Below are 24,447 nucleotides of genomic sequence, written 5' to 3'. Positions count from 1 at the left end.
ATACAGTGCAGAGGGAAAAGAGACTTGGCAAGGTGAGAGGCAGGAAAGTATGAAGAGGGCAGGTGCAGAGAAGATCCATTCAAATCTCACGGTGATGAGAAATTACCCAGAAGAAGATGTGTGTTACAACAAAAACAAGAATGAGCTTGGAATGATGCAGGGTTGTGTTTTAATTAGAAATGACAAATGTGTAGCCCTCAAACCAGATGTCCACTTCACTTCACAGCGAATACATCTCTGCCCTGTCAATGAAAAACAAATCCACTGTTTTGTTTAAACAAACAATAACAATGCACAGAAAAATGCTGCAGAAGGACGTAGTGTTTTTGGGCTACATGGGTCGCTCCGATCCCACCCACACTGTGCTCTCTGCAAATATAAGTCATCTTAATGGGGAGCAGTTGTTTGGAGAGGAACTTCATATTGGCCCCATAGCCCTGAATCCTCCCATCGAATGCTAATCTCTCCCTCATTCTGTCAGCTTTTACTCACTATTCTTCCATCACTCGCTCCAGCTTCCTCCCTTGTGAACAGAACCTGGCTTGCAACTACTTCTCAGTTCCAACACAGTGTCCAATATTTCTTGATTTGAGCTATTCCAGCGGAGGACAATCAATATTTTTGTTGGCAGAGGGTGATTATAATTTATCAGAGAAAGCTCGGACCTCCAACCTCAAGGCTGCGCTAGACCTCGGTATGGGGTGGAAACATGTAAAAGGGCACATCTGCTTGTCTCCCATGTCCTTCTCCCTTCCATTTCTTTCCTCGTTGATGTTGGACTTTATCATCCTTCCTTACTTCTGACTGAACATGTTGACAGAAGTTTAACAAGATTTAAAGTTAACATATTCCGCAAAGAAAGTTATAAAGTTTGTTTATTTCTTCTGAAAATGGACTTGAATCAAAAGTGTTCGCTTTAGTTTTTCTGCCTCCCTTAAGGGTCATACAGTAAGTACTCTGTAAGTATTCTGGGCAATGATTCTTACATCATGGTTCATTTCAAAGGCTACAGCAGCCATATTTTTGGTTTAATAACCATGTCCATGGTCTGGCTGTGGTTCGGTAACACTACTTTCCTTGCCACACAATCTAACCAGCAAGCCACTCATTTTAATGACTGACGTGACAAATTTCTGCTGGCGTGATGCCTCAGATAGAAAAATCACAATCCTAATTCAGAGGCTGTCTCCATCCATCTCAGGCTTTGTGCTCTTTCTGAGGATTCTTGACCTTGTTTGTTGACTTCTTCTCATCATTCCTTGTTTGTATGACACCAGATGCCTCACGCACGGAAGCATGCACGTGCGCGCGCTGCGCACTACACACACACACACACACACACACACACACACACACACACACACACACACACACACACACACACACACACACACACACACACACACACACACAGAGAAACACACATTCACATGCATGCATGCACACTCTAATACACTGACACACCCACCTTTGCCCCCCTCCCAAAAACCCATTGAGTCAACTTTTCACCCCCCTCAGTTCGGACGCACACAGCTGCAAATGCTGAAATTAAAGCGAGACATTGACGCATATATTAGCATGCATTAGCCGCTTCCCCCTGCCCACTTAACATGCAAATCTCCCAGCCCCGTCGCCTCGCACCTTCTGCCACACATTCATTTGCTGAATTATAATTAGACTAATCTTGCATAATTAATAAGAAGTCGAGGACCCTCTGTTTTTTATCCCCTCCTCTATTGTGGTTGCAAAAGTTTAATATTGCTGTTGTTTGTTTTTGTTTTGGTAATGTAATACACCCACACACCTCCCCATCCACAGGGAAGAGATGAGGGGAACATGCAAAACTTGGAGGTGATCTTCATGTCATGGGGAAATTGCAGGGAAAGGCTGTTTTCAAAGAACCGTGTTAGCATGTTTATATTTAATGTGTGTTTTATTATACATTTACAGATTATTCTATTTCATGACTAAATTGTAAAAAAGTGATTCTGTTTTATTAAAGCAATGTCAAGTGAGTAACTGCAAATAAAACTAATGGGAAGTATGAATCAACTTTTAAACTGTCTCTAAAAAAATTAATAACTTAGTTCATTTGCCAACAAATACATTCTTAAGGTTGGACAGAAGACTGAGCAAAAGTAATTTTCTATTACAGAAAAAGAAAAGCTTCTGACAATCTATGAAGATTTCAAAGAAATACGACAGTAAAAACTTGATAAGAACAACTTCTCCATGATGACAAATTTAAAAAGTAATTGAATTTCACAATGTGCTGTCACCAGGAATGGAAACCAAGTTTTATCTTCTGCAACATCTTTCCTCCACAGACACACTTAAAACAGGAAACACAAACAAAACATAGACCCAAGTCTTAAAACTTGGGATCATTTTACATTGCGGCACCACAGGGAGTGTGTTTTTTTCTTTTCTGTCCTCACTTCTGCATCTCTGTCAAGGCCTCCAATTTCTTTTGTCTGCATCTGCGTCAGTTCCCAAGACTAAACACAGGCCTCGCAGCATGAGCTGGGTATCCCAGTCGTGACACCTTGCTAAACTAAAACAAATTCAATGGCCAACAGCAAGTCATGACACTAAAAACCATAAGGGAGATGCAGTTTTTATAAATGTTCCTTCTTAAGTGTGGACACTCACTTCACACCCATTTCTCGGCCTATATAGGCATCTGTTACACATAAGTGTTACATGCTCAGCTTTACATATGGCCTTAATCATGGAGTGAGCACCTAAGCAGCACGGGACTTAACAAAAAATTGCATAGGCATTCATCAGCACTAATCACTGTTGACATAAACTGCATTTTCACATAGTCATAAAACACATCGCCCTGTGTGCTCATTGTAAAGAAAGGTTTACTGGTAGCAGCGGCTCTTGAAGCATGGGACACAAAAGGTTTAAATTCAGAGTTCAAGTTAGTTAGCAGCACAACTAGAAAAGTCTCTCCACTCCTCTACTTTTCTGGGATTTGCTTTGGTCTTCCAATTTCAGGTCAGTGCACCAAAGATGACAAATGTATGCTTTAATACGACAGTATGGGAAGGGAAATGTAAGGGAAAGAATGAAGAGGAGGAGATTGTTAACATTTTTGTTCAGTAAACAGGAATGCCCTGCTGCTCAGAAAGAGGCAAAAAAAGTGGTGATGGTTGAGGACTGAGAGAAAATAATAACTAATAAATAATCAACTGTATAAAGTCTGAAAGATGTAGGGTGTAGGAAAAACAAACAGACTGCACAACAGAGGAAGATAAAGAAGAGAAGAGGCAGAGATAGAGGAAGAGAGGGGGAATGTTGACGTCCTGTATGCAAGTCCATCACTCATCAGACATCCCCTCCATTACCTCCCCACCGCCACCCTGAAAAAACAAAACAGTGTCCTGACATCGTGGTGGAGGGGAGCTGAAGGGAGGGCAGGGTGGGAGGGAAGGAGGGAGGGAGGAAAATTAGGAAACCAGATGTGAAGCATTAAAACATACTGACATGCTGAGGGCCTTCCTCTGCCACACTCACACACCGAGAGCACTAACTCATACAGCAGGCCGAGCTACATGCACGTACGCATGCATATGTCACACACGGCCTGTACAAACCACACACACATGCATGAGTTCGCAGAAAAATACACAAAGACAAATAGTGACTTGCAGGCGACCATGTGTGCACAATCAATCATGCACAATTATAGACATTAGCAAAAAGGATAGCTCAAAAACATGTCTAAAAGTTACACATGTAAGTGCGAGATGATTTTTAATAAAACATGCACGTAATGAGCCAAAACACACTGTAGCTCATGGCTATGGACGAAGATTTGGATAAATCAGTGTTGACCTAAAAATGTTTCACACCACAGCAAAAAATCTACAGATGGATCGTCATGCATCACTGTATGGATATGCATCCAATTAGTACATGTAGCCTGGCTGAGGAATGGCTGGAGGTGCTTTGTTTTCCTCCATGAAGAGAACTCTGTTTGGGGGATGGAGTAGGGTGCGCGTGTGTGTGTGTGTGTGTGTGTGTGTGTGTGTGTGTGTGTGTGTGTGTGTGTGTGTGTGTGTGTGTGTGTGTGTGTGTGTGTGTGTGTGTGTGTAGGGGGGGGGGGGGGGGCTGGGGGGAGTAATAAATACCCCTGGACCAGGGTCCCCTGGCAGACTGGAAGCTAGACTGGTCACCAGGGTTAACACCCGGGGCACACGACCTCTGACACTGCTAATGGGGCACAGAAAACCCTCCACGAACTGATACCCCCGCTGTCGCATACCACCACAGGACCTTTCACACCAGTCCTCCCAGTTCACTTCCCTCCTCCTCCTAAAACATACAGGGATATCTGTGGCATCAGCTTCACTCGATCTTTCACCACCAGTCATCAGACAAACACGCAGCACGTTCGGTCCTTTCTCTCATTTTGTAAATCTGTTTTTAAACACATATCCAGCCTTCGATAACAGTTTTAGACATGTCAGTTTTCTTTTTCCAAGGGACTTGAAGAGTTGAAATCTTTTTCTGTTAAATGATTGGTTACTGTGCCACCCAAATCTCACTTGACATCAGCAATTATCCTATGTGAGCTGGGAAAGTTTAAATATCGTGATTATGCTGACATGCACCTCAAACCAGCTGAAATTCAATAGGGTGGGAAGTATTCACATCTTTAATGCAAGTAAAATACCACAATGTGAATTTACTCTATACAGTTAAAAGTTTGAACTAAATGCCATTTCAGATTCACTGTTTTGTTTGCCAATTTTGTATCTTTATCCTAAAATAAACACATTAAACTCATATTATTTATTTAGGCTATTCATATTTCAAACTGGATGTTATTTAGCCATAACTGTGTGCTTGATTTAATAATGTAACACTGAGAACTTTTTTTTTTCTTTATGAAATAAAAGCATATTAGAAAAACATGCAGTACACTTCAGCCAAAATAAAAGCACCATACTGAAAAAGAACATGCAGTCTTAAACATCACTGTCGGTGAGTAAACCATCACCAGGTATAGTTTCAAACAGACAGCGACCACATGGGGATGCATAGCTCCTTATAAATTTGGCTGTGTCCCTTTTGGCCTCTTCTCCGTTGCCTCCCAGGCTGGCTTCACCCCTGCAACCTCAGCCCAGAGCCGAACCTGCCTCCAAACTTGAGAACTGTGACAAAGCCAAACATTTTAACCACTAGTGCTGATTTATAGAGCTTGGTAGTGCTGTAAAACCTTAATGCTTGCCACCACAAAAGTGACTATGGCACGGTGGAGCCGAGAAGAGGAAAGTGGAACGATTGGAAGGGTACACAAGAGGCACTCCAGCGTTTCAACGAGGTTTCTCCTGGGTGCAAATAGTGTTTTACTGCATAACCTCTCGCCAGCTGCTAAATGTGCATTTCAACAATTTAAAATGAATTAATGTTTCAGTCTCCCGAGCTAACCAAAAGCTTAGATTGCATGCAGAGCTTGCCCACATGGGACTGCGGTCAGGCTGCCAAATAGATGGATATGGATAGATATTCAGTCTAGAGAACATGAATTCACAACCAGGACGGGGAATAGAAGTCCCATCAGTGGCCTGACCTCTCCCAGCATGCTTGGTGTGTCCTGAGGGACGAAGATTCAAAATATACTCTCATAACTGTCAGATGGAGACACGGCGCACCCTCTACAGCTGAATAGATTTCAAACATACCGGACGGTCATCTGCAATACACCAAAACTAATTTTACCTTTTCAATACCCTTTCAATCAATCAGCCACTACGCAGATCTAACAATAACGTGTATATATCAAAGCTCAATGCGAACCTTTTTCGGAGAAGAACAATGAATCTGGGATGGATGCCACTGAGAGGGAGAGGAGAGGAAAGAGAAGCAACAACAGAAGGAGAAGAGATGTCTTCTTAATTAGCCAGTAATGATAAGATCTGACAAACAACATCTGTTTCCAGAAAGAGAGGGAAGGGGGGGCAAAGAGGGAGAGGGAAGGAGAGGGAGAGAGAGAGAGGGATAGGAAGCAGGATGAGAAAGAGGGAGAAGCGGCTGAGAAACCTGTGAAGCCTAGACAACAGGGACCTGCTTGTAAGAAAGTAAAGGGGGAGCGGAGGGGATGTGTACGGGAGGGAACGCTGTGTAGCGTGACACCATAGAAGAATGGAGGATGAGAAGTATAACAGAAGTGTGAGAAAGACAGACAGGGGAGAAGAATCTGACAGGGTTGAGGGAGTCGAAGAGCCAGGACGAATATGACAGACAGGGGGAGGAAAACAGATCAAAATGAGAGAAAACGCGGAAGATAGACAGACGCAGAGAAGGTGAGCTGGCTAATGGTGCTGAAGGGGAGAGAGGAGGAACGTGTGAAGAGATGGGAATGGAATCACTCAGAGGTCCAGGGTGCTGTAATTTACTGTCCGTGGCTAATACACAGCAAATGTGTGGGAGTCGAGGACTGTGAGAAGAGAAGGGGAGCCGGGTGGTTGGGGGGCTGAAGGGAGGGCGCGCAAACTGTTGGGGCTCTCAGCATGCCTGCTGGGAGCCTGTCAGCAGTCACATCACCCCCTGCCCTCAGCCCTGACAGATTCATCAGGACTATCACACACACACACACACACACTGACATACATTCACGCACAAATCCAAAAGAATGCAGTGACATTGCAATTGTTAAATGACTATTACTGTTTTCATTTAACTTCTATTTTCAACCATGACGAGAAAACACAATATCTGTCACACAAATGATTCAGGCAGCAAAACACAAAGGAGCGAGCAGTGAGTTCTGCTTTTTCTTAACTTTATATACCGTATAGTGCACAAGTCTATACTGTACTCTACAACACATTATCCTGTTAGCATGGTGTAAAAAAAAAAAAGTACTTGTAGAAGTTTTTTAAAATGTAGATCTGTTGTATTAAAACTGGATCTATACAACATCCTTGCCTGGCTGCTTTTTCCGTGACCCGAAGGAAGAATAATTGCCTCAAGTGTAAGCCAACAGGGATACTTAATCCAATTTTATTTAAGATATACTGCAGGTGTGTAAATATTAGTGTTTGAAAATGTTTGTGGGGATTTTTCGAGAAAACTAACACCTGAGAAAAACATAGTCTGTGCAGATCCCAGATAAACAGACAAACAGAAAACAAGGTGGCTGGTGGGGCCGGCCCAGCAGCAGGGGGTATTGTTAAGTCATTAGTGAAATCTAAGACTTTAACTGAGGAGTTTGACCAAACCCAGTCACACACACACACACACACACACACACACACACACACACACACACACACACACACACACACACACACACACACACACACACACACACACACACACACACACACACTCATAGCTCCACCCCCAGCAGCAGCATCCAGCCAAAGAAAACAGCCCTTGTTCCTAAATACCACTGCTAACTGGCCTCTGACTCCACACCCACACACATACACACGCACATGAGATCCTGATTGCACTGATACAGGATCCTTTTACAAAATAAATGGCAAATGCAGGAATTTCACACAAAAAATAAACCCACAGACAACAACAACAAAAAAAATCCAAAATCGCACACACATAACAACACACTTGTTCACTTGCCTACAATCTGAAGGACCTCTAAATCACACTAATCTGCCCCCTTTTGATCCTCCGAGTGCCCCTACTTAATCTCTTCACTGCTCAAGCAAAGGTGAACCTTATTAGTGGCCCGACAAATGGGAGGGTTTTTCCCCACCAACTCTGGGAGCACAAGGCTTTTCAAAGTGTCATTGAGGAGCAACTCAAAAGTTCTAATTCCCCCCCATCCCCACTGCAACCCACCCACTCTACAAGTCCCCCTGCTGCTCCTCCACATTAGCCCATTGGTAATCCATTCCCATTTCCTGTCAAAACATTTCTCCTCTGCTCTCTGCTTCCTACTGCCCCCTCTGTAGGCTCTCTAAAAAAATAAACCAGGCCTACTCCTTGTGCCAGGGTTCAAGCCGCAACAGCCAACACTGGCTGAAGCAGAGCAAAGGTGACCAAACACAAACTCAGCACATAACCTACCACCACTCATTATACACTTCCTTGGCACACTGGAGTCCAGGGTCTTCCCAGTTCACATGAGACCACATCGTAGGAAGCTTGAGCTATAACAAAGGTCCCTGAACTCATTTTTACCAGTCAAACTCTGAGTGAGGCTCTCACTGTTTGAAGCAATACCTGTCAGTGAATTTGATATTCTGGACATTGCATCGTCTCTCCCTGTCTGTCTTTGTGTCATTCTCCTGCTTGCATTGCCCCAAGGGAGGAGCCATCCCCTCGGTCCTGTGCCAGCTGCTCAGTGGTCCAGCCTGTGTGCCGCTCCGCTGTGTGAGGCGGTGTGCACTAGAGCCTCAGGGCCCTGTCGCTACGCTGCCTGGTCCCCTGCCTGAGGGGCTCGCTGACAGGGGGTCTGGAGGGACTGGACAGTACCAGCCCACCAGGGATAGACCTGAGAAAGAAGTGTGTCTGACTTTGTCTTGGTGCATGTATGTATATATATGTGACAGACAGGTAATATGGGCATACATATTACTCTGCATCAATGTGATAAGGAAGATTGGGAGTGCAAACCAGCTACTCTACAAACTGATTAGTCTCTTTAGTGAAGTCCATCAGCAACTGTAAGGCAACGTTGCCAACCATTATTTATACCAGCTTTTCTCTGGACAGGATCACAAGCGGGCTGGAGCCTATCCCAGCTGAATGTGAAGGTGGGGTACACCCTAGTTACAACATCTGATAGGTTGGAAGACATTCATCAGAAACCTTAAACTCATTGAGCAGGGTATGCTGCACCCAAGTACCCAGAGCAACATATTTCATGCAATTGTAACACTTAACACCTGATGGATTTCACACCACCAAATTAACTGACTGTACACACACAAACAAAGTGATGTAATTCACCTTTGCCTCCTTCATTATGCACCTAACAACTCAACCAGCTTCAGCAGAGCTAACATGAGTTGAAGGTGGAGATGTCTCCGTTTGCAACAACTTCAACAACTTCATCTGCAGTTCTTTCTGCAACCAGATGCTCAAATGAAGAAAAGAACTGCCCTTTTTCACATTCTTATAAGTTGGATAGCAGAGGAGAAAACGATCCTCTTCTGCTGTGCAGCTAGTTACTTAAAGTCCTCACCGATGATTTCCGGATGAAATCTATCAAAACGTTGTGATATCTTTGACTTTAGAAGCAAGCTGACTGGACTTGTTTTATTTCTTGCCTAAAAGATCTGAGCGTTCATAAGGAAAATGTGAAACTGAGTTGTGATTTCTAAAATGTCTAATTCAGAAATCATTAAGCCACTGAACCTTTCAGCTGTTTACTAACCACCAGAAAACGTCATCTTAAAACAATGTGACAGAAAAGGTAATGGCAGCACAAACACAGCATGCCAATATCCACAGAGAGAGCTATAAATTTCACTTGACAGCTACAGTAAAGGAGAATATTATACTGGGGCTATGAGAAACAGCCTCCTAAAATGACATTGTTGTCTCACACATAAAACTCTCAAGTGCATATATGATGACCTAACAGGGCGACTTGGCGGCAGAACTTGAGTATGCATCTGGGACAGGGGAGGAATTCGACCCCTGACACTGTCCAAAAAAATGTTGCTGCATTTATTCTTTGGCTGATAGTTTAATGTTCTTTTCCCAAAGAGTCTTGAAGTTTCTATTTTCTTTTTTGGTTAAAGCTGAAGAATGAGGAGTCCAGTGTTCCCCACCGTTAGCAGGACAAGAAGAAACTCTGGGGACCGCTGTGAGAACAGGTAGACAGCAACACCCTGTAGGAAGCGCACAGGGAAGTGTCCGGCAACATCATAAATTATTTTTTTAATTACTTTGTGACAGGCTGGCACAAGCAGGTGGAAGTACTAACAACAAAACAGATGGTCAGACTGCATGTCTGATAGACCACAGTGGCAGAGACCAGAAAAATGATATCTGAATAGTTTATTGTCAAACTGTCCAGACAGTGATAATCCATAAAGGACTATAAAAAAAGATATATAGTTTAACTGCACTGCAGAACTGGGGCACAGTGTGCATGTGTGTTTGTACACGGCTATACAGTAAGATGTATTTTCACAAGGAAAAAAGGTTTGAGCATATCAGCACAAGGAATTAACAGCTAATAACTGCAATCATATACACTGAATTGGAGAATTTGGTAATTGAGCCGAAACTAAAGCAATCTTCTGCACATCGATTAACCAGTTAAAAAAAACTCACCAGTTGAAAAAAAACCTGTGGTACATGCACATAACTAGAACCAAGACTACTAACAGATCAATACAACCCACAACCTGAGATTAAGAGTAATGGATTCTTCTCTGAGCTGAGCATCTGAAGTCAAGTCATCTCTCAGGACAACTAATCATTGTTTAAATTGTAAAATAATAAACTTAGAAAGCAGGATTATCCCATTAAAATATAAAGAAATCACAAAAAAAATGGCACTTTGTTGTTCCAGATGGAAGTGGGTTTTTCAAAAGTGGTGTGTACAAGTATGTAAGACTCTTTGTGAGCTCATTTTGAGTCTGGGGGAGGGAAGGGCCATATTGACAACATTGGAAAATTTTTATTGATTATTCTTCGTTCTTCTGAGCACCGGCTTGTTAAAAAAAAAAAAGCCCCCTCTTGGAAACACGATCAATTAGTGAGATAGTGCTTGCCATTGATCACCACACTGCCCCTCACAAGGCTCTTGCCTTACGATGAATCACTCCACACACTCCTTATGACCAACTATTGATCTCAGCTTCTTAGCCAAATATAAAAGCACGCACTCACACTGAGAGCTGACCCCTCCCATCCAAACACAGTCTAATACTAATACTGACATCTGCTTGTCTCCATTGTAAACCCAATGGTTCACTCATAAATACTGAGGCCAGCTTTGGCCCAGAACCAATATAGTTTCTCAGAGGTCAGAGGTCAGTATGGCAATAATGCCACAATTAACAGATCTACCAGGGTTAATATTGAGAACTTCTCAAGGTAGATGAGTTTTTCTCACAGTGGAGGTAAGGGAGACTGCGGAAAATACCCGTATTATAGATAGGGCTGGTTTATATTTTTCATTTGATTGATTTGTTGATTATTGATACAGTTTAGGAATTCGACACCCAAAGGTGTGAAGCTGTAGAGCAGTGATATTTCATTTTAAAAGCAGCTGGAAGCAGCCAGTGGTTACTGGTTTTGGTTTGTGTTTTTGTTTTTGTTTTTTTGATAAATGACTTAAAATCCAAACCAAAACTGTCAAAATCTTTTTTTTAAACAATCCACAAAGGTTTCAGTACAGATTATATGGATAAATGGAATATTTCTTTAAACATACTTATCAAAAAAGAAGAACAGTTTGAAGAGTTACATTTATGGTGATGAGCTCAGAGGCATCGATCTATCTATCTACTGATAAATCATCTCACCAATCAGTGAACAGCTCAGTCCATCAGTCAAAGATAAGTGACATTCTGAAAACAGAGAAGTCACATCAGGCCTGTGACTACAACAGTTCACCGATGTTAAGATTAGACAGATGTAAAACTATTAGACACAGCAGGCAGTGAGGCATTAGATAATTCTCAATGACTTGAGTCATCTCTTTGTCAACGGCTGCCCTTGCCCTCTTCATCCCTCGGTCCCCCCACCCTCTGTCCCTTCACCCCTCCCAATGGATCAGCTGTGATCTCCTCTCTCTCCTTTCACTCAAATCAGGATTAGGGAGAAGAGGAGGTGGAGGGGGTGCAGCAGCAGCAGAAGAAGGGTTGGGGGGGGGAGAGGGAAAACTGAAACAATATGGAAAGGAGATTAGAAAAGAGGGGGTTTGGGCCGTTTGGGGAATTGCAAACTCCCTTGTGCTTGGGTAGGTGTCCTAATGACACCGTCTAATTATGGCAAAATTAGACAGGCTAAAGGGAGGGGGGTGAAGGAGACGGTAACGCAAAGGAAGAAGAAGAGGAGCAGGGGAATTAAGCAATAGGGAGTGAAAATAGTAAGTGCACGCACAGTAGGAGTGTGTGAGAGCAAATGGAAAGAGCAAGAGGGGTATGCAGGAGTACAGATGGGAGGAAGGGAGCGCAGCCCTGAGTGAGAGAATAAAGAAAAAGGGTAGAAAGCAGTGACTAGGCGATAGGAGCGAGTGGGCCCCAGCACGCTGCATGTTAATTGGAGAACAGGTGTTGGGGCTGGGAGCAGGAGGCTGATTACTGGAGCCACAGAAACAGACCGTCTCCTCCACACACACAACTGCACACACACACACACACACACACACACACACACACACACACACACACACACACACACACACACACACACACACACACACACACACACACACACACACACACACATGAATAATTTAAGACCCAAGCAGTGACTAGGGAAAAAGGTCAGTGTAGGGGTCACAGAGGCACGTAGACAATCGCACAGCCATATACATACATAAATAAGAGTGCGAGAATATACACACACACACACATGAAAATATACATCCGTCTGTGTGCACACAAACAATGCATACATGCCTGGGAACATGCACACCCATCTTGCCCTGCCAATTTCTTTACTTTCTGAAAGTGAAAAGTGCCCATGAAGTGGGATAAAAGGGCACGGGGCCATGCAAAAATTCCATTGGCTTATCAGAAATTAACTGGCTGCTAATAGGCTGCTCCCTGAGGAGAGGATTTCGCAGGCCAGTCAAGTGGGAGAAGCCCCCATCAGGACGGGATATGCCCAGTGTGATTAGAGAGTACAGTAGGTCAATGATTCCATTTAAATCATTCCTCAAAGCTGCACACCAGCCTTCACCCACTTACACCAGCAGTCACAAAGAAACATAGATTATTCCCTCCTCACCGGCACACCACCAAGCCACTTGCAAACAAATTTTGAAGAGCCATGTTAGGAGGAAGTTTAAAAAGGGTGCGGAGGGGGTTATTGTGAGAGTAATGCACTACAGTAAATGGGAAAAGCAGCTGCTCCAAGGTATTCTGGGAAAATTCATAAGACAACAGCCCAATTTTTCCGTTATATGAAAACTATCTTCAGCTGAGATCCTTTGAGACACACTGTCAACAGCCAGCCAGCTTGAACTGAGGAGGGGAAAGAAAAGGGTCCTTGACGTCTATGAAGTGAGTGTTTTCTAGACAGACAATTGTAGAGAAGGAGAGAGTGAAGAAGAAGGGGAAAGAGGGGAGTGAGGGAGGAACAGGTGATGAAGGTTGCATTTATGACATCACAGAGAAAGTATTTCACATACGGTCCGCTTATGAGCATTCATCATACTGGTTAATGCCAGGCAGACAGTGCGAGACCTCCAGAATCCCTAAGACGTGAAGGCTCTCACACACGCTGATTACAGGGGCGGTCATCTGCCTTTAAGTCTGATAACTGGCTGTCATGGTGAACATTTATTACACATGTGAGCCTGCCTGGTGGTATGAAAGGCCCACATGCTTCTGATAAAGGTAAATCTTTGCTTTGGTCAAGTTTCAAGTGCAATGTTGAGATGAGTGACCAAATTGGAACAGATCCCAGCAGGCTGAAAATAGATCAACAGATAAACAGAAAGCTGAAGAGAGAGAAACACATGGGAGACAGACACGAACGCCCTTACAGCCTGCTTGCATCGATACAGTAATGGTAAATAGTCTGCACTTGTATTTGTTCATCACCTTACGGTCTCAAAGCGCTTTTACACTGTTTCCCATTCATCCATTCACACACTAATCAGGCTGCGCTGCCATGCAAGGTATAAATTCACACACATTCACACACCAATGGTACGCCATTAGGAGCAATTTGGGGTTCAGTGTTTTGCTCAAAGACACTTAGGCATGTGGGCAGGAGGAGCCGCTGACCTTCCGATTAGTGGGCAATCCGCTCGACCATCTGAGCCACAGCCGCCCAGTGTACACTGACATTCAGGAAGACTGACTGCAATGAGCACTTCTCACTGCAGTTTAAATACTAATATTGCTATTTGAGGCATACATGCACAATTAAATATGATATGTGAAGTGAACACACAAATATTAACACGACAGCAGAATTATATTGAGCCCATACATCAATGACATTGCAGTAGGAGCTTCTATTCAACTATCTGCTTTTCTCTCTAGGGTGACTATTTTTAGAGGCTGTAAATGCAGCGACTGATTGGTTAAATCCCAGCACAAGAACAGTCACATGAAACCCTGATCTCACCGTGTCACTGTGAGAGGATGTGTCAGTGCATTACACAAAGACAGGTCAGTCTGAACATTAAGTATGAAGGGGTGAATGTTTGAGGTGATGGACACTGTGTGTGATCTCATTACCTGTCAATGATGACTGGATCAGAGGGCGTCTCGTTGCGATTGCCACAACTTTTCTTCTCACAACAGCGACTTGAGTGAGCGGTTAAAGAAACAGAAAAGAGGAAAAAGTCAGTGTTGGGGAAAAAAAAACAAATTAAGCAGGGAGGAGTCATCATTTGTCTGGCCCATCCACATCCACAGGCCCAGACTACTCTGCCCTGCAGTCGGCCAAGATCCAGGAACGCACAAAGGAGGCATGAGAGGGGAGGGGAAGAATAGACAAAAGAATAAAAGAGGAAGAAAAGGTACAACAACACACCCTACAAACAGTGAGAGACCATTCAAAAGTGAAAAGCCAGCCAGGCAATCTGTCACATTGATTTTGAAATCAAACTCAACCCCCACACAGCCTCATTGCGTGTGCGCACACACACACACACACACACACACACACACACACACACACACACACACACACACACACACACACACACACACACACACACACACGCACCGTCCCACAACATCCTACTATTCCTCAGCAGTCCTGTCCGAGCAGCCTGCTGGCCGCCCCACCCGCCCCCCCAAAGTCCCCTTCACTGCATAACAAAAGTGCCCCCACCCCTAACCATCTGCCACCCCTACACCTCGCCTCACCCCTCTCGTGTCCCAGCTTGGCCCTGCCCTGCCCCCCTCCGCCCCCCTGTCAGACGGCCTCACTCCCCAGCTGTGACGCTTGCCCTCTGCCTCTTCGGCTCTGTTATTAGCCAGCTGTGAGTCACATTCGGGCATCTGCTGGCTACACAATGGCAAAGCCCACTCTGTCTTAGCCCTTCTCCCCATGCCCCAGCCCCCTATCCTTCCCCCTGCTGCCCTCAAAATCCTAGGTCACTGCCCTGCTTCCAGACCGCTCTCTTCATGTTCTTCTCCATCCATCACCTTCATTTTACCTATTTTCTTTTAATCACCAAATAAGAACCAAAACCCTTTGGTCTCTAAGTCATGACCAGACTTCTTAAACTTGCTCTGCTTTTTAAAAAAAAAAAAAAACTCTCTGACACTGGCTGCACCAACTACACTTCTCATCCGATGTTGACAAAGTTCATACATGCTCTCTTGGCTAAACATTAGTGCTGGAATTATATTTCCTCGAGGAAAAGGCAGATTATTCCGCTAAAGTGTCTGGTGCTGTCAGCTGAGGTCTGACTGCGAAACCCCAGGCCAGAGAAAGAGGAGCTCCAAGAGGAAACTGGAGCTGGCCTGGAGACATGCTGCGTTACAGCAGAAAGCAGCAGGGGGTTACCACTGTAACAAGGATGATGACAGACAGCCTAGACTACAAGTTCAATAACAGACTAATTCTCAAAAAAAGTAGTGCCCTAAGCGTTGTCCCTAAACCACATTTCAAGCTGACTGAGACAAAACAGAGTGAAAGAGAGTAATGGATATTTGGATTTTGTCCCTGTGGGTGAAGGCTTAACTGTGTGTGTGTGTGTGTGTGTGTGTGTGTGTGTGTGTGTGTGTGTGTGTGTGTGTGTGTGTGTGTGTGTGTGTGTGTGTGTGTGTGTGTGTGTGTGTGTGTGTGTGTGTGTGTGTGTGAGAGAGAGAGAGAGAGAGAGAGAGAGAGCGAGACACACTCACCTGCACATAACCTCATGTGTGAGCAGAACTCTGCACATTTCTGGATTCTTGTTTTGTCCTTCATATGATATGGGCTGAGAGGAGGAAATAAGGAACGATGGGACAGATTCAGTTTCATGCTGAATAAATAAACTCCTGTTTACACAGTTGAAAGTGGAATCCCTTTCACCAAGACAGAGTTAACCCACCTGTTTAGTGACAGAGTCAATAAGTCGTGCGTAAAGATCTTGCTCGGTACGAACTCCTGCAAAGAGAAAAGAAACTGGATGTTAACAATAACTTTAAATTTGTATTTTAAGCATGAGAGATATTGTTGAGGGGGAACATTTTTCCAATCAAACTGGATGTGTACCTTCAGGTCTTTAGTTAAATGTAAATGGGATAGAAGAGAGCTCAAGCTAGAAATAGATATTTTTATTGCAAATAACCTCCATATCAACAATCAATACTAAATTAACACTTATTTAGTCAACATTAATTGCAAAATGTCATATTGAGTACTTAAACTCTCTAAGCTTCTCTAATCAGTCAATACAAAAAAGCACATACTGTCGATTCTCAAAATAAAATGGAAAGATTTATTATATAAATATTTGTTTCTCAAATCTCTGGACAAGCTCTGAGAGAAAGCATTGAACTCTGTGCAGCCCACATGGAGGAACAAAATTGGCATGCAGTTCATATTTTCTTCATGATGGTTTCTGAGGGGATTGAGAGTTATTTGATGTTTGATGATTACTAGTCATGTTCTGCTTTGAGGCCACCATTTACAACAAGATTCTCACAACTTGTCAAGCTGTTCTTTTTGTGGTTGGTTCTGCTTTGACTTGTGATTTAGTCCCGAGTTTAGTTGACTGACAGGAGGTTTTGTTGCACACTAAAATGTGGGTTACCTGAAAAGCAAAGGCCTTTTTATTTTCTTTTTTTTTCTCACACTTCTTTGTAGTCAGGTGTGTCTCTGGGTGAGATTTCCAGAAACACCTGAGCCTTTGGATGCTTTAAATCCTCTGTAAATTACACTAGAGAAGGAAACAACATGTAATGAATTGCTTCTCGAGAGGAGAGCACATTACCCATGGATTTTTTTTTTTACAGAGACTTTGGAGAGTATTGCTTTTAAAATGTGTTCCTCTCATCAAAGTCTCGATTGAGATGCCTTTGATATTGCTTGGGGGAAGGGAATGAGAGGAGGGGATGTAGAGGAAGTGCTTTTGGTGTGCTTGTATGTGCTTGCGTGCGTGTATGTGTGTATGAGGGGGTTGCTCTGGAACATGTCTTTTATCTTCTCTCCCATGGGTGCCAGTGCAATGGCAGAGTAGGGGCAGCAGTGGCTCATGGGAACCAAATTTCTCTGTGTATCCCCTGATCTGATGTGGAAGCACGATGGGGGGTTGGAGGAGTTGGGAGGAGGAAGAAGAGGGGATGGGATCTGGTGGCAACATGTACCTCATTTCCCAATACATGGGCCCAGAAATGGCTGCTTGGAGAACTGAATTGTGCAAACCCAGTGATTAGACAATGAGCTGCAGGTAATTTATGAGGCGAGGTGAGGCAGCGGAGGACCTGGAGGAAGATTACTTAAGTGGCAATATGTGTGCGATGTTAGCACGTTGGTGTCACTTTAACTTTTTCGACTCTTGTTCTATGCACAGCTTAGCATTGTGGCCAAATGATCAAATTAAACTTCTAAGAGGGCAAAGAATCAACACACAGTCTGAGAACTACTCACCGTTGCTGTAGAGGAGCTGCAGCTTGTAGTGAGTGCCGTTGTTGGTCTTTTCTCCTGTCTGCTCCTTGGAAAGCGAGAACAGACCCACAGAGAAATGCAGGGCATGAAGTTAAGCACACTGGGCAACAGAGAAGTGAAGCTGGGCATCCGCTGTGTGTTAAGCACAGTGAGCCCCTCCTAATCCTGCAGCTCACCCTTCCCATGGAGCAGCATCGAGATCAGAGAGTTGGAGGCTCAGGGCTCAGATGGGACCCTGCGTTGTGCTCATAAGCTGAGCACTTAACCTTGAGTCGGATATTCTTTGTAGAGGTTGAACTATCATCTCTGATACAAACTCCTAAAACCCTGAGATCAAATTCAGTGGTCCTCTCCGCAACAAGGTAGTAGGCATGTTATATGTGCATGTGTGTCTGTGTGTGTGTTTAAAAAGAGTGTTCCAGCAAGTGGAAAGTACTGTGTGTGAGACTGAGCAGCAGTCGACCTTGACAGAAAAACTTCCTTTCCGCTATCCCTTCTTCCCCCAGGCCCTCCACTAGCCTCTCGCATCTTCCTTCTTTCCCCCTCTCTGTCTCTTGTTCCCCCTCTTTCTTTCTCCTCCTCTACCTCTACTGGTCTTTCTAAGTGGTCTCAAAGGAATGCTCTCTGGTCCAATAACCCAGGAGGCTGGCATCACAGAGATGAGCGCAAGAGAGGAGGAGAGAGAACAGGGAGGCTGGGAGAGTAGGAAACTGGGAGAAGGAGACCATTGTAAGGAGGGAAGAAGAAGTGGTGAAAATTAAGATGCAGGAAGATAAGTTGGAAAGTAACAGGCTCAAAACTAAATATGAGAAGAGACACATCAGGAGATAGATGGATACCTGGCTTCATAAGTTTTGCAAATATACACAGAGGAACGTTTATTTCACCATGCCATCGCTCTACCTCTGCATAATTACAAAGCAAAAACAGATGCCAGGGTAACCATGCAGAAAATGAACTTCTCCACTGCCATCATATTAGTCTACACTGGCCTGTGTGGCACAAAGGGGAGCACACTGACAGCTTTCAGCCCCGGCATTAGCACCGCCGCCTCCCTCACTCCCTATACCCCCAAAAACTATGTTTGAACTGTAGCTGACAGGACGGTTTCCCCTTGTCTTTCTCACGGGACAGAGCAGACGCCCATTTAGGAGGTTCTCGCTCCCCTCACCACAAGGCAAAAACGTCCATCAACACTGGGCATAAGGCTCACTCCAGACATGTCTCCCCTCTAGTCTCTTTCTAACTGTCTCCACACCGCAGCCTTCCCTCTTTTACTCCTGTCCAACCTGAGGAATCCAGCTCCCCCCACAGCAGTATTCAGAGTATGGGAGAGGGGAATGAAGAAAATGAGACTTTGATGATTAGTTCACTGTATAACTTAACAGGAGCGAGCATAATTTGCATTTTAAAAAGTAGTGATGTCCTCCTAATGAGGCAAGCTGCTAATTAGTCATTAGATATTCTTTTTCAATCCCACATCATCAGCTCATTGAGGGTAAAGCTTGTGTAAACATGTAGCCGTCAGCTGTTCGATATGCTTGGCTTTACTGGGAATGGGGTAGATTAAATTGAGCACCTGGTTACAGATGAAATATTGCATATTACTAATAAATTCTATTAATGTTGATAAAAGAAATTTGCAAACAATGTCTTGGATTTTGGGTTTCAAGTGGTGACATTTTCCCTGAAAGAACAGTAAAGATGAAATCTTTATGGTATATTGATGATATCATTAATAGTCATCATGACAGATAAACATTCAGAGACCGTAACACACCTTTTCATGCTCAACAAAGTCCACAAACGCAGTCCTCTCCACCTCCACAGGTTGGCCATGTCTGTCATAGAGTGCCAGGACAAAGTGGAAGAAGTTGGACTTGCGGAGATTTGAGGGCGGCTGCTTCTCAAAATGAGCTCTTGACAGAGCAACTCCACTGAGGACACAACAGGAAGAGACAGTCAGCTCACACTCATAATATTAAAGATATTCACGTCGTGTTTAATAAGCTGATTTATACTAATAAATATAAATATATATATTTTTTTAAATTCAATTACCATCTAACAAGTTTATAATCCTTTAGGTTGGAAAGATTTCTCAAGGAACAAAAAGGAAAACCTGACACTTTTCTCTACTTTAAGTAAATCATGAAACCTAGACTAAATATGTATCCTTGATTTAAAGGCAGTTATCTACTAAATAGAAACGTTATTAAAAGCAAATTAATTTCTTATCAGTTACAAAGTTTTTTATTCCTTGTTGCCTTCAGTTTATCCACAAAAATTAACAATAATTCAAAAAAGAGCTGAGATAATTTACCTTTCACTTTACCTTTGAGAAAGTATTTTGTTTGTACTGAACATTTACAGTCCAAATAAAAGAAAAGTGTGAAAAGCAAAACTTGTTGAAATTATGAAAACTGAAAAATTAACAATAGAATCAGGACTTTTGACTGGGACTGACTTTAAGCATCTTATTTAAAATGTGATTGTTTAATTGAAATAAATTATTAAAGAGTCAGGTATATGGGACTTTTATTCAAATTCAAATGCAAATTTATGAAAAACATCTGGAGGTCTGCACAACAGAGAGCTTACACATTTTTGCTGTAAATTCAATTTCGTGTTTAAAATGACACATTTTATATTTTAGACAACTCAAACTGAGATGTATTGGTAATATTGTCTTAACAGCCGGAAACGTTTCTTTTATGAACAAAAAAGTCTGAGGGAAAATTTGCCGATGATAATTCTTTTATCACAATTGAGGTGATTTAAATTACATTTTAACGGTCTAATTTTAATCAAATAGCCTACGTATGATATTAAATAACTAATAAATGCTATTGGTAACTAATTGTCATATGTTTCCGAGATTACGTCTATTAATATACTCTTGAACTTGTTGCCTGCTTTTTCTTGAAAACGATGCTGCGATTTTGTGACTGTTGTTTAAACTTTAGACTCAGTCAGTTTAAAACATGAGGACCTGTGTGTTGAAAAATAAATGACAAATTAATTTAAAAACATATTAAGAGGTTGACCGAACATTTCTGAGAACGAAGAAAACAGTCTGGGATATGTAGAATAATGATTCAACAGATAAATTAATATTTCTGCGGATTAAAAAAAAAGATTTCAGAAGTGTAACGTGTGTAGTAACCAGAGAGGATAAAAGTGTTTTTCAGCTTCCAGATAAAAAAAAAAAACATCACGGCAGCTAAAATAATTTGGCTGGGAAATATAGATTTAACTTCAGTCAAATACAACTTTTGAGAAAATATCTCAGCTTGTGTAAACTAAAAATGTCAGTCAACCTCCTGCTGAAGTTTAAATTCTCTGATTAAATGCTCATTGTGTGTCACGTTATCTAAAATTATAATCAAGTTTTGCGTTTTGGCAACATAGATTAGGCAACCGACTCTTTTGTGTAGATAACTACCCTTTTATTACTTTTAACACAATAATATATGGTGAGCCTTCATCATATTTAAAGAAGTTTTTACGAGTTTGGGGGCGGTGGGTTTTATGGGGGACTCGTGTCATATTTTGCAACAAGTAGTTTGCAGCTCTTTTCTGAAAGGACGCCTGACCTAACATTAAATATTCACACGTAATCATCTATATTAAGATCATGTCACTGATCGGGAAAATAAATTCTGTCAAGGTGGTAAAATCCTGAGCGCACCTGATGAACAGATGAGGAGAAAGTAAAGTCAGCAGATCAGCTGGGTTTGTTCTGTACCTTTGCGCAGCGACGTTCGCATCCACAACCCCGACATTACGCACCCACGACCGGACTGGATCCATCTCCTCTCCAAGACTTCTCTCTTTTAATCCGCTCACTTCTCGTATCAGATGCTCCTGGATCCCGAACATTTAAGCCCTGTCCTGATCGTTTGGTGTACTTTTTTTCAACTTGAGACAAAACTGAGTTGGACAGTTGAAGCACTTTTGCAACCAACAGAAGATCCACTTCAAGGCGCTGCACTCCTCCAGAGTGACGCAAAAACTAGGCTTTAGCAGAGCTTTGAAAAATAAATGACCGAAGCTGTGTGATGTTTCAGAGAACGTCTTAATAAAAATCCACACAGACTTTCTTTTAGGGTTCAAACCATGATAGTAATATTCCTCCACTGTTTGCAAGCATTGTCCAGGCGCATATCTCCAGCGTCAGTTCGAGCGCAGCTGATCACCTGCTCGGTGCGTTCAGCTCCACCGACAGTTGAGAGCAAGTCTGCCTGAGAGGATTCTTTAGAATAAGTGTATGCAGAAGGTCTTCCTTTGTCACAAGGCCAGATCGGATCAAAACAGTTGATTCGTGGGCCAGGAAGCTTGTAGTGAACCGCTGCCTTGAAGCATGAATGAGACCCTCAGCCGGGATAGAGCGTGGAGGAGGGGCCTTAGTGCCATATGGGGGACCGATTGTTGAAATGGATGCTCTCATTGGTGTAAAGTGCATCCGTTGTTTGGACTTCTGCCAGATTCAGCATCCAACCAGTGACTGTCTCTGCAAACTTTTCCCACATAAAGTTCGACCAGGTTGATAACATTGGAAAATCACAAGAGTTTTGTCTTTTTAAAGCAGACACGTTGCGCATCTGTAAGTCCTGGATGAACAAATACATTATTTGATTGATATTGAAATGAAAGATCTTTCTTTGTGTGTGCGTGGACGAGGAGTGAAGGGGGGGGGGGACACACAATCTAGATTATATTATTCATTTTATTTAACTTCCGAATTGTGCAGAATGCTAAAAAATATATTTGTATAATAATTTATAAAGGCTTTTATCTCTTTTTGAATTCACTTGTTAAAACTTGGGTATAGGTTCTCCTGTACATGCTGGGCAGCTATTGCTATGAATAGCCTGTACAGCAAATCCTGTTTAGTCTATTCATTCAAGTCAACATTTAACACAAGTGCGCTCTCGACAGGCGCGTATTCAGCAGCTCGACCGTCTGCTCCTTTGAACGCAGTGATTCCGCTGAGGACGCATCGCATCAGTGTCAGCGGCAACAATGGCCGTCTGGTTGGTCCATCAATCTCCGCCAGCAGCCGACAGGGCTGCACTCTGATTGGCGTTTGGACCGAAGCCTGACAGTCCCCGAAATGAGTTCTTAATCAATACAACAGACTGTCTTTTAAAATCCAAACGAGTCACGGCATCAAGAGCACATCATGACGATAATATTCTTATTCAAGCGTTGACACAAAGATATAATACTTAGATATAAAGAGTCTTATGTTTGACAAACTTTCCTTTGCTGCTGAATTATATGATTTCATAACAATTAAGCTTTAGGCTATAGAAATTCGTCTTGGCACATTGTTGTAAATCCAAAAAGTGTTGCTCATGAAGAACAATTACTACTAATTTATCAACAATGTAAATTCACACAGTTTACAATTATTATAGCCTGATTTTCTATAAAATAAAAAAAATATTACATTATTTATCAGAGGTAAGTTTTGGTCTGTATTTTGTGTTTAGGCCTTATAAAATAAAAATATATCGTGTTTTGGGGTATTATTTTTTTTTAGACTAAAATTTATTTCCGCTCCCATTGGTCTGGCTTTGAAAAGGAAAGGTTTTTTTTTTTTCCAATCCTGGTTCCTTGCCCCTTACCGAGACTATTGTCTCTGTGTGGAGTTTGTGCGCCTGGACAATGAATGTAAATCTCCCCCCTTGGATCCCGCCTCAACTCACCATCTGCCAGCGCGGGACAAAGTCAGATGTTCCCCCAATTATGAGAGCAGTCTCGGGGAATCCCGCTGCCGAGTCTCCGCCCTGTCGCCGTGTCCCTCACACACTTCTTCTAACATGACTGACAGTCCTACTTAACCCCAAAACCATGAAAACTCTATACACGATGACACATACTTAAAAAAAAAAAAAAAAAAAAAAAAATTCCTTTACTCCTTGCAAACACGAGATAGATATGCTCAGTACAATATGTTACTTGTAGGGATTTACTGGTTCTTTGACTGTCCGACAGAAGCACCACAGGAAATTTGCAGTCAATTCAGATGGTTTCAGTGGTTTTTAATGCAGCCAGGTTGAGGATTAAACGCTTGAGGATTTCAATCATCCCTGAGCAATTGTAGTGCTGTAAACGTTTAATCCAAAGTAAGTTTTCTCTTTGGGTCCCTTTTAGTTTGCAGGGCAATCCTTCCAAACATGTATTTCATATTCAAAAATTCCTGATTGATCACCTGGTGGGCCTGCACTTACCAGAAATCGTTTTTGGTCAACATTAGGTAGATCAAACAGGTTTCTATCATCATGTGAGAGAGAAGCAGGATATGTCACGTGAACCATTATTCAAGTTATAACATGTGCTTATTTATTTCCTGTATGTCTATTTATGTGTGTCTGTTTTTGTTTTTTGCAGGCTGAGAGAGAAGCTACAACCATAGTCAAATTCCGTGTATGTGTAAACATACCTGGCCAATAAAGCTGATTGTGATTCTGATTCTATAGGAACGGTTTTCAGACAGATTGACTCTAATCAATTAATAGGGGTTAGCTTGTAGCCTGTTGTTTAGTCTAAATGTTAGACATTGAGGGAAACAGATCATTTAGCAAATTAATAGACATTTTCCTATCCTGCGTGTTTTTGCAGTTATTTCAATGTTGCGGCCCAACTTGTGTCCTCTCTTCAGCCCCACAGGTGCGACAGGCTCGCTCAATGACCACAACCCGCAGG

At 42.7% G+C, this 24,447-nt stretch overlaps 2 protein-coding genes across 5 annotated transcripts in view; both read right to left on the bottom strand.

Moving 5' to 3' along the window:
- Window positions 1-22,029, bottom strand: part of ebf2 (EBF transcription factor 2) — a 29,471-nt gene extending 7,442 nt beyond the window's left edge. For 2 of the 4 annotated variants that reach the window (XM_069721556.1, XM_069721558.1), the window contains exons 1-6: window positions 21,482-22,029; window positions 19,514-19,670; window positions 17,716-17,779; window positions 16,175-16,230; window positions 15,987-16,060; window positions 14,367-14,435 (exon numbers count right to left, since the gene is read on the bottom strand). In XM_069721556.1, coding sequence (XP_069577657.1) covers window positions 14,367-14,435; window positions 15,987-16,060; window positions 16,175-16,230; window positions 17,716-17,779; window positions 19,514-19,670; window positions 21,482-21,615 — 554 coding nt within the window. In that variant the 5' untranslated portion in view covers window positions 21,616-22,029. The remainder of the gene's footprint in view (window positions 1-14,366; window positions 14,436-15,986; window positions 16,061-16,174; window positions 16,231-17,715; window positions 17,780-19,513; window positions 19,671-21,481) is intronic. The other 2 variants (XM_069721557.1, XM_069721560.1) reach the window with 1 other exon arrangement.
- Window positions 1-24,447, bottom strand: part of LOC138634537 (eosinophil peroxidase-like) — an 86,289-nt gene that overhangs the window by 54,342 nt on the left and 7,500 nt on the right. The window lies entirely within an intron of this gene.

Source organism: Brachyistius frenatus, unplaced genomic scaffold (genome assembly GCF_029030835.1).
Source record: "Brachyistius frenatus isolate BFR_SWC_R1_liver_20210118 unplaced genomic scaffold, ASM2903083v1 Contig_267, whole genome shotgun sequence".
NCBI lineage: Eukaryota > Metazoa > Chordata > Actinopteri > Embiotocidae > Brachyistius > Brachyistius frenatus.
This window is presented reverse-complemented; position numbering and strand designations above follow the sequence as displayed.